Below are 11,618 nucleotides of genomic sequence, written 5' to 3' on the forward strand. Positions count from 1 at the left end.
ACAATCACAAGATGGACTTGATTATACTTGTATTATATTCTAGATACAGTTGAGGACGATATTATTACCCCCCCTCCTGAAATTAGACATATCTCTTCATTAATCATTGAGAATGATCATTATTAATAAATGTGTGTTATTCTGGAAACAAATACACCATGGAGATAGTATCCAATAAGTTAAATTTGGACTTTTCCATTTTCACAATGAGTTTAAACAAAAAAGTGTAAAAATGGCAAGGACAAAATTATTAGCCCCCTTATCATTAATAGTCAATACAGTGCCATTTATGAACAAAAATTGACACCAGGCACTAAGGCTGTAACGATACACCCAACCCACGATTCGGTTTGTATCACGATATATGACCCACGGTTCGATATGCCCCACGATTTCACACAAAAAAAATTGAAAAAAAAAAATTGGAAAAAAAAATTGAAAAAAAAAAAATTAGAAGAAAATAAATTATATAGCCTATGTACTTTGTAATTAATATATTTTTTGCATTTACCTGCCTGCATTAATTTTGTAGGTTTACAAGGCTGAATAATGTTGCAGATATAGGCTACCACAGCAACCTGTTCCCAGGTGTTCCCATCAAAACACAACACAGAGAAATAAGGGATATTAGTTCACCAAGGAAAAAGGCTTATAAATAGGCTAAGATCATATATATATATATATATAGAGAGAGAGAGAGAGAGAGAGAGAGAGAGAGAGGAGAGGGGGTCAGGGTGTATGGTCATTGCTTGGCAGCTGTCTTACTTTATCAAACTTTATCCAATTAATATCCAAACATTAAAACAACACAGGCCATATATCGTCAGGAAACATGTTGTATTAAGTTAGGCTACTTAAAGAAATGCAACACTTAATTTTGATTAAGCTAAATATTTCCGTAGCTCTTTTTGATCGTGCAGCAGCGCGTGCCCGCCTACAATCAAACCTCAAAATTAACCTCAGTTAGTTCTCACTGCTACATAACGCGGACGTTTTTCTTTTGTTTTGTGGTTTGACATTTTATCAAGAGCGAGAATGAATGCAGAGGCTGAAATGGAGCATGCTTTCTGCTTATGCAGGCGGTAATTTTACAATATAGCCTAACATTAACGTGGGAAGAAATAATGCTGCCTAATATTCTGCCTCAACGTTCGTCCGACTTCGGGCACCTCCCTACAAGCGATTCCAGGCTGGTTTAGGCAGGCGGAGCATCTCGTGCGCTCTCTCTCTCGCTCTCTCTGCTCCATTTTACAATATAGCCTAACATTAATGTGGGAAGAAATAATGATGCCTAATACTCTGCCTCAATGTTCGTCCGACGTCGGGCACCTCCCTACAAGCGATTCCAGGATGGTTTGTGGGCAGGCGGAGCATCTCGTGCGCGCTCTCTCTCTCTCTCACTCTCTCTCTGCTCCAACGTCAAACTCCACTCGCAATACATCGCGCATGCATGAATAAAACTAAAATCTTGACACGTTTATAAAAGCCTTCTTGGTCTGTTGGTCTTGGTCTTGTTGTTCACCTTCCGATGTTTGCCCAAGTTTTTCGTCTCACGGAGGTTGCTCAGGCAATGGATAACAACAACGTGCTGGTTGGAAGGAGCATTTTATATGAGAAAGGGGTGAATGGAACTGTTACTCGAACGTGTGCGCCCTTTTTCTACTGGTCTTTTTAAGCGCATATGCAAACTCTTGCCTGTATGTTGCCTGTTGTGTTCTACACTGAGGGTAACAACTTTAAAAGGACACATCGCGATTCTGTGAGGAAGCTTCGCGATAGGGGTTCGTGGGTCTGCGTACCGCGATCCCTCGGTTCGATGCAATATCGTTACAGCCTTACTAGGCACTTTGATTAGTTGTTAACTATGTTGGCACATGTCCTACCAGGGATTTTGGCCCATTTTTTTCATTGCAAATAGTTAAGCTGGTCCAAATGGCATGGATGTTGAGGATGGACATTCATTTTCAGCACTCTTCAAATACTATCTAAAGGATTGAGGTCTGAACCACTCCATGACCATGGTTTTAGTATCCTTGAAGAACATTTGAACTATTGAAAGATCCAGTGAAGATCTTAGCTCCCTCTATGAGCATATTTTTGCAAGGTCACTTTCCACATTCTATCATAATTTTCCGTTTTTATGGTGCCGTACACCCAAACAAGGTTTCCTGTGGCTGAGGCTGCCACAGAATGATGCATCCACCACCATGTTTAATTGTGGAAACCATCTTATAACGATTCAAGGCCTATCCCTTTCTTCACCTGACAGAAGCAGAATTCATGCATCAAAGCAGGTGCAATTGAATATCATCAGATGAAAGCAGAGATGTTCAAAACTCATTTTTGACTTTCAAATGTTCACAGGCAAAGCTCAATTACACTCTGCATTGCATTGCCTTCAGTAAAGGGGTTATTCTGTGATGATGGCCCAAAAGCCCAATATGATGACAAGCCCTAACAACTGTCTTTCTTGGTGGGGGAAAAAACTCCAGGTGAGGCCAGGTCAATAACAATCATCTAGGCAGGTGTCCAATGCTTCTTTGGTCTAATGAGGCCAAGCAGTTTCCACAGTTACACACAGTGGTGGGGCATCAAGTTTAGTCTGTTATTCAGCCTCAGACACAGGGAGTCTGGGTCTGAATCTGGATTGCTGGGTCTTCCAACAACATTGTAACCCAAATCATACATTTAGATTAGTTCAGAGGTTCTTCAAGGACACTAAAACCATGATATTGGAATCACCCGCTCATAGTCCTCAATCCCACTGAGAGTCTGTGGTTAATGTCTATGCTCAGCATCCATGCAATTTGGACCAGCTAGAACACTTTGCAGTGAAGAAATGGGCCAAAATCCCTAGTGGGGCATGTGCCAACCTAGTTAGCAACTTATCAGAGCCTGTTGTCAGTTTTGGTTCATAAATGGCGCCATATTGACTATTAATGATCAGGGGGCTAATCATTTTGTCCTTGGCATTTTTGCCCTTTTTTGTTTCAACTCATCATAACAATAGAAAAATCCAAATTCAACTCATTGAACATTATCTCCATCAGTGTATTTGTTTCCAGAATAACAGAAACGGTTAATAATGGTCATTCTTACTGAGAAATCAAGAGAAATGTCTAATTTCAGGAGGGGGGCTAATAATATCGTCCTCAACTGTATAAGGCACTACCTGTACTTCACCCTTCACAAAGAGAAACACCATGCTCTGCCACATGAAATACATAAGCCACAGTACATAAGCCACTACATTAGATCCATAAGTTACAATTATGCACTACGTAACATTTTATCTATGAGATAACCTATGTACCCCTATAATTATGTTAGTAGGACATTATTACGTTCATGGGAAGGTAAACAGTAAAAGTAAAGAAGGTAAAAGAGTCATCTCAATTCATCATTTTTACAATTTTACCGTTCAGACACATGTTGAATACATTGGCTGTAGAGAACCCTTTTGAATTATGAACATTTACCCCATTATTTAAATTGAATTGCAAATATTTCGTATTGATTTATAAGCAGGAAGTTATAATGTTGATGGTGGATGTTAGAATGCATGTTTACTCCAAACAGTGTGGCTTCTTGCGATTTGCTTTCCTCTAATTGCACATCGTACAATGTGTACCTGTGATCTATATGTGATACCCAGCCAAATGTTCTCACACATTATTCAAACAAAGTGGTTTTACTCTCTGTACCCTCTCTCGCTCTCTCTCGCTTTCTCTCTCTCTCTCTCTCTCTCTCTCTCTCTCTCTCTCTCTCTCTCCCTCACAAACATGCACAGTCACACTGACCTGCTTTACCCGTGTGACAGGTATAGTAACGGTAGCGATATTATTGGGATTTCTAAGAGACATAACATTTCCTCTTTGTTTGTCCTTATCTTGTTTTTTGCTTATCTTTCAGGCCCGTAGTCTGCTCTACCAGTTCCGCCTGTTACCCAGAATCCCTTGCAGTCTGCACGACCTGTGCAAGCTGTGCGGGCCGGGCATGTGGGACAGCCGCTACATCCCGGCCGTGGAATGTTCCGGAGAGCACCAGGACTCTCAGAGCTGCCCGTACGGGGGCACCGTGGACCCCCAGCCGCCCCCCTCCCCGCGGCCCGACACCACCTCCACCAACACCACCACCACCACCCCGCCTGATGGCAAGAGGGGCTCCAAGACTCGGGACATCTTCAGCTTCCGCAAGCAGTCCTGAGTTAGGGGAGTTGGGGTTGGTTGATGTGGTGACAGATCAGTGATGTCACATCATGTGGAGGCTGAAGGGGGGGGTGTTGGTGCCAGTGAGCAGCCTGATCCTGGGGCTGCTTTGGTGCCCACATTGGTGGGTGAATGGGCACTCTGCTCAAGAACACCTTCACCCACTTGCCTCACCCTTGAGTTTTTTTTTCTCAAAATGTTTATTTTGTTTTATTTTGTTTGTTTGTTTGTTTTGCTTGCTGTTTTTTTTGTTTTCCATAAGGGCATTGCTTTATGTGTGTGTGTGTGTCCACATGTCTGTATGTTTTCACATTTCTGTGTGTCTGCGTGTGCGTGTGCGTGTGCGTGTGTGTGTGTGTGTGTGTGTGTGTGTGTGTGTGTGTACTGACAGCATGTCTGTGTGGGCTGATGTGACAGTCGCAGTGGGAGAGAGAGAGTCTCCATCTTGGTCATGCACCAGTTTGTGGATGAACAGGGTATCTCCCGTAAGCAATATGTCAAACCTCATTGTTGAGACTGAACTGGAGGGGAAAAAACACCACCCAAATTAACTTCCACTGCTCAACACATCACATTGTTGTATCATCTCTGACATTTCATTTGTTATTTTATTTTATTCTGTGTATCCCCAAGTTCAATTACATGTTTACCTTCATGTCTACCTTCTCCTTTTTGATTTAAAAAAAAAATTGTGATGATGATGCTGCAAGAAATGGCTCATTGTTAATGGCATTTTTATTCACACTAGAGAGAATAGGGAAAGGTGCAATAATAGTTGAGGGATAGGATTGTGCACATCCCAGGAAAAGGTGCAGGACGAAGGCCCACTAGTTTTCAGAGTGAGAAGTCCGCACACTTAAAATCCTTTTTGTTGTCTTTTTAAGTGTGCGGACTTCTCTCTTTGAAAACTGAAGGTGCAATAATAACCTGAGGGTCATATTAAGAATCCAAAAAAATAAAAGTTCGGCTGCTGCAGCACCAATCTTTGCAGTACAGTACTGTATATGCTTTCTCAGCTCACGGCCGCCTTAAGAACCGGAAAGACCAGGAGAGCTGGTTTCACGAGTCGTGCTCAAAAGTCAACAGTCCGTTGCTATTCCGTGTGATCCCAGATTCTCCGCAGGGGAAAAGAGAGAAGACGGGAGGGAGAGAGACAGACAGGGAGGGAGGGACCGAGACCGTGAGAGATTGGGAGGGAGGTTAGAGAGAGATGAGAGAGAGTGTGTGGCTGGTGCTTGTGTCTGGTTTCGCTCGGGGGGCCGGGAAGGAATCTCTGTGATAAGATAAAGCAAACACCGGGCGGTGTCGGTTTGACTCCACGGATGAATATTTTATACTGGGACTAATGTGGGAGGAGGAAGGGGCAGGGTTAGGGGGCAAAAGCAAACTCATCACAGCAGCTTTGAGTCCAAGCTAGGGGAATTCCTTCCCCTCTTGTTTTCTGTGTGTGTGTGTGTGTGTGTGTGTGTGTGCGTGTGTGTGTGTATTGGAAATAGCTGGAGGTCATATCAGATCTTACAGGAAGGGATGGATAATTGTATTCATATCAATTACGGTTGAGCTGTGTGAAAGAATGGATCTGCGGTCATCAACGCTTACTTGATACTCACCATCATCATGCTCTTTAACACGACTCACAATCAATATCAGTTCAGTGGGCAAGCAAACATCAAAGATTATTATAAGTTGGTTAAGATTGGATTGTATCTTTTTTAATGCATGTGTCAATACACAAGGCTTTGCTGCAGCTCATCAGAGCCGGGGGAAAAAGAAAACTGTACATTTTCACCTTTTTTCTTTTCAACCAAATATGCCTCTTTGTGAGGAGAGTCCAATGTCTGTACTTCATTTTGGAATGTTTATGCAATTGTAATGTACACTCTAGAAAATATTGTTGAAATCCTGGAATAAACGGCACATCTGTAAGGAGATTTATCCAAAGTGAAAAATATGAAGTAAAGTTGAAAAATGACCAATGACGGCTTACGGATGTAATTTTCCATTTCCTCTCTGTCCCTTGTTGCTACATCCAGCCATCGTTTCCAAAGTGAGGATTACAGCAACCCCCATGTTTAATATGTTTCCCCTGAGGGTGTCTAAGATTGGCGTTAAAAGCTGGCATTAGTACCTGAAGCCAACCTTCCCTTCCACCTCCCCTCCCGGTGCACAGCACACCACGGAAACCTCTTTTGATTGACAGCTGTTGTTGCTGGCCCTCCATGGCCACTGGCCCGCCCACACAGCCTGCCTGCAGCAGCACAGGTTCTAGGAAACTGCTCAGTGGCAGTCATTCGCATGGGCGGAATATAATTATGTGATGTGCAATACTGTGGTTTGCATATGAACCAATGTGTGTATGTATGTACACTCTGCTACTTGATTGCTACTAGATTTCTGCCTGCTGCTGCTCCGTAGGTCTGTTGTGGCGTAATGAGTGGGAGTGGAGTGGCTACCTGTCACTCATAGCAGCGTGTGTGTGTGTGTGTGTGTGTGTGTGTGTGTGTGTGTGTGTGTGTGTGTGTGTGTGTGTGTGTGTGTGTGTGTGTGTGTGTGTGTGTGTGTGTGTGTGTGTGTGTGTGTGTGTGTGTGTGTGTGTGAGAGTGAGAGTGTGAGACGGACGGACGGACGGCATGGGCACAGATGGTGTTGTTGAGCTGGCAGCAATGTCTTGGGAAATGGGGAAGTTACTTCATGATGTTGTTCAGCCATAGTCTTCAGATCTGTGAGATGTATATAAGCGTCTCGTGCTGAAAACTGCTGCTTTGTCGAGTTAATTGTGCTCCGGTCACCATAGTGCTGAGATTAACTAATGTCATCTTAAGTGTCTCTTGGCTTTAAATGAATGACCACTTCTCGCAGACATGCAATTGACAGTGGCATATCTGTTGAGTTTGATATTAAAAAGGTGCAGTCTATTTTGAATTTACTTTGTTACATTATTACATTTTGATGCATTTATTGATGCAATATATTAATAATTGATGAAGTTAATCTACAGTGTCTATTTTAAGTGAGTGAAGGTTGTTTTCACCAGTCAACCCTGCCTCAAACAGGGTGGTGTGTGGTACTTGCACAATCACCGCTGTTTGCCTGACAGAGATCATGTGGGTTGAATTAACATTGCATGACCATGTTTATTTCACCATCATCAACGATGCATCCTTTTTTCTACATGTAGCCACGTCAGTATGAGCAGACAACTTTAAAATAAAAAACAAATCAATTGCTTCAACTACTGTATTTAAGCAGTTTGAATCAACATATTTAAAGCTAAACATGATTGGAACATCACGATTGAGATTTCATGCTTCAATGAAACGGAAAATTATTGAAGGCTACAACAGCTAGGCTATAACAGTTTAATATTTGATTGCTCAAGAAGCAAGGACAGAACACTCTAAAACAAATTGTGACATTTCCAAAGAAAGTGTGTTTTTTTGTGTGCCGCCCAACAGTTGTGTAACTCAGCATTTGACTGTTGGAGATTGATACGAGAGCAATCTTCGCCTTACTCCCACATTTGTGGTCTAACTGCAATGTCCCTATCACCAGCCATCGCACAAGTAGCTTCCTTGCTCAACAGTAGGATGGAGTGACTAATCACAAATACAGCAGCACATGCTACGAAGCATGAGGCAGGGGGGAACAACATGGTAACATTACATTACATTACATTACATTACATTGCACTTGGCAGACGCTTTATAACCAAAGTGACTTCCAAAAGAGGACATAATGATAAACAACATCGCTAGCAGATACAGAGTGCACAGGAAATATACAGAACAAGTGCAAAGAAGGGTTAGTCTTTTTTAAGAGTACACACACACATACACACATACACATGGTTTTATATGTGAGAGAGAGAGAGAAACATATTCAATATATATTCATCGTTGTCACCAGGGCTGCTGTCAGCTTTGGTTGAGCCCAAGTCAGAGTCACCTGAAAGCCCCTGCTCCACTCAATACCTACAATGTCATGAAGACCCAATTCTGGGGCCCTTGTGTCTCTGGGCCCAGGACAACTGACCCCTTTGTCCCTGGCTGTCACCTCCCCCTCTGTAAACATGTCTGTTTGCTGGTATTACTATCAGTCTTGCAGCATCAAGGGAGAACACCTCCCCACTGTGAGACTGCCTCTAATGTATTGCTGTGAAGAACCCCTTCAATTATCAATTACCGCGGGTCACCTCGTCTTCCATACCTGGGGCTAGGGGAGGGGTCATGACATAGGGGCCATTTGGAGTAGTGTGTGTGTGTGTGTGTGTGTGTGTGTGTGTGTGTGTGTGTGTGTGTGTGTGTGTGTGTGTGTGTGTGTGTGTGTGTGTGTGTGTGTGTGCGTGTGTGCGTGCGTGCGTGCGTGTGTTGAAAGCGAGGGGAGGTGTGTGTAGTAGTAGGTAGTAGTAGTGGGGGGAATAGCCCCCCCTGGCTCGGAGGTGTTAATGGAAGTCCTGCTCCACACAGCCAGGACTCATTAACACCACGCTGCAGGACAGCGCAGGTGGATGGCAGTGCAGACTGTGGCTCAACAGCGCAGGTGGATGGCAGTGCAGACTGTGGCTCAACAGCGCAGCGTGTGCTTTCACCTTGCCTCCCTTGAAATACATCATATGGTGGCTAATTCAGGCTGCTGTTCTGTCTCACGTCCTTTACAATGCTCCTCAAGATGCATTTACTGTATGTATAGGCCTATACATGACTTTCAAATTGGCATGCACAGTATCCTGGTTCTGTTGCTGCTCATGTCCAAATGTCCGTGATTAACTTGCGCCATTTTGTGTTTGTTGTGTTGGACTGCACGTGTTGATGAGAAACATGTTAATTCCCAAAACAATTTAGCTCACATGTGAAGCAACATAAACCACTTTTAAAGGTTAATGCCGGTTTTGGTAGACACTCCAGATATCAAAATGTAAACGATCCACCAAGATCCATCACCCACTCATCCTTCTATAGGATCTTTTCCGCTACCCATTTTCTGGTAGGCCTACAGCTCGACACAGCATGACTCAGCTCAATTGTAAAGCGTAAAGTGGCGGCCAAGTTGCACTGTGTCGAGCTGTAGGGCTACCAGAAAACCGGAAGTGGAAAAGAGCCTTATGTTGCCCTCCTTACTTTGTGTGCTAAAGCCAGGCTTTCCCGGACAGCCGTGTACTGGTGCTCAGGTCCTTTGTGAAGGTTTTACCACCCCAGTCGTTTGTTTTACTAGCGACTACAATGAGGCACCCTTAATGACCTTTTGTGAAGCAAGAAGGTTTACTTTCAGCACTTGCACTGTTGGGTAATTATCATTCTCATGTTTGTATAGGTGATTGTTTCACAAGGATTCAGTGACAGCACGACTGTTGACTCAACTGAATGTACTTAAAAACAAGGCAAGAATATCAAAAGAGAGGGCTTGGAAGTCTCAGAATGGCTTTCTCCTGGCGTGGCTTCCTCTGTTATGTTGACACACATACATACATGACACTATGGAAACCACGCTGTGTGTAAAAACTAGGGAGGGGGGGCAGGGGGGGGTTGGTTACATATTTGGCTCACAGAAACGTGACTGAAACATAAGAGAGTATTAAAACATCTCAGCTGGAATCACTAAGGACACTTGGTCTGAGTATCATGCCAGTGAGAGTCAGATCTTATCTCCGTACCAAGACTTTCCCACAGCTATACCTATCAGATGAGGGGGGAAGCAGGGGGGATTCTTGAATCTTTTTCTTTTCGGTTTTAAGTATGCACTATAAAAATATTGTTGGAATAATGTGCATTTATCTTTCATTTTTGATTTCGCTTGGAATGTATCAAATGAATGGGTCACTCCCCATGCGCCTCATGAAGCACTTATTTGTTTTGCATTGTCATTGCTGGATTTAAACTCCATCGTTGTTTACCTAATATTGTACCTAATGAAATATATATTTTGCTAAATGACTCATGCTTTTGCTGCACCACACACACACGCGCACACACACACATAGAACACACACACACACACACACACACACACACACACACACACACACACACACACACACACACATACACTGTTGTGTGAAGTTGCTTCAATTCACACAAGGCTCTCACAGGGCTGGTGGGTTGAGCATGATCACAAACCCAAAAAAAGAGGGAGGGGGGGGGGGAGAGAAACGAGGAAAAAGTATTCAAGTGCTTTGGTCTGTCTTTCGAGCTTTTTGAGGACACTCCTCTGGAGACCCTGGACCCGAATTGAAATGGCGGTCAAAGAGCAAAGAGCAAATTCAGTCTGAGGATAATTCAATAACCACAAAAAAACGTCATACCACAAGTCGGGAATTGTGAGCCAGAGACTACATAGTCATTGTTCTGAGCGATGCTTTCGTGAGTGCACTCTCGATACTCCTGACACATGACATGGCCGCTTCAGTTTGAGTGGGAGAAGCGGTCCTTGTGGACTTTGCCCTTTGCTCGTCATTCAAATTAAAGAATTAGGGCCGTGTACTGTATGCTTGTTTTTGTACGGGGGAGAGGACACACATTTGAGTCAAAACTGCATTTCTTTGTCCAATGGCACACTCGACGCTCTTCACTAATTTCACTCTTGTGTTCCAAGCACAGCTTGCCAGTGTGTGCTGTGTGTTCATTAGTCGTGGACTGCTAGCCACGATGAATGCTGTGAATGGGGAACTCTTAAAACGTCTGCGTGCTGGAATGCCTGTACTGTAAAAGAAAAGAAAAAAAACAGAAGGCCATCAGCAAGGGCAGAGAAGGAATGCACGGTGGAAAGATCCCTGTATTTATTTTTCTATTGGTTATCAGAAGAGAGTCTTGACTGGATGGGTTTAACTATGATCCTCAAGGGAGGACTGAGTAGGATGTTTGGACATGGCATGCCTGGTTTGGTTGTATTGAACTTCCCTTAGCTGGGAAAGCACACCTCCAGAATGCTGGGTGTAGCTTGACCGTGCAACACTTCACTGCAACAGACTGGTGGTAATGCTGTTGTGTGTGGAGGTAGACTGTCTGGGGTGTTATTACTTACTTACACTTATGGGATATAGGTGCCGAATAAGGGGGGGCAAAAACACTCAAAAATAATGAAAATGTTGATTGTTGTTTTCTATCTGTCTGTGCACGCACATCAGTCATTACAACATTCTACATTTTTGACTCCCAAAGTTGAGCTGAAGTTGGCACCTTTGGATACATGTCCCTCATGGCATCACATCAGACATTTTTTTTTTCAACTTATTTTGTTTTATTGGTTGAAAAAAATATGTAACACGTGCAAACACGTGATTGCCACCGATGGTCCTGCGTCTTCAGTTTTGAATACATTTTCGATGCAAAGTTTCAACATTTAGTTGTAACTGTTTTTTGTTTCAAATACAGCTTGTTAAAGAAATCATTCTGTTTGATTATGAGGGCTATTTAA

The 11,618-nt window shown here is 43.2% G+C and overlaps 1 protein-coding gene across 2 annotated transcripts in view; it reads left to right on the forward strand.

The window, feature by feature from the left end:
* The window catches only part of tbc1d16 (TBC1 domain family, member 16), a 44,449-nt gene extending 38,265 nt beyond the window's left edge, over positions 1–6,184 (forward strand). For both annotated transcript variants that reach the window (XM_063190594.1, XM_063190586.1), the window contains exon 12: positions 3,913–6,184. In XM_063190594.1, coding sequence (XP_063046664.1) covers positions 3,913–4,206 — 294 coding nt within the window. In that variant the 3' untranslated portion in view covers positions 4,207–6,184. The remainder of the gene's footprint in view (positions 1–3,912) is intronic.
* Positions 6,185–11,618: the final 5,434 nt, after the last annotated feature.

Source organism: Engraulis encrasicolus, chromosome 2 (genome assembly GCF_034702125.1).
Source record: "Engraulis encrasicolus isolate BLACKSEA-1 chromosome 2, IST_EnEncr_1.0, whole genome shotgun sequence".
Lineage (NCBI taxonomy): Eukaryota > Metazoa > Chordata > Actinopteri > Clupeiformes > Engraulidae > Engraulis > Engraulis encrasicolus.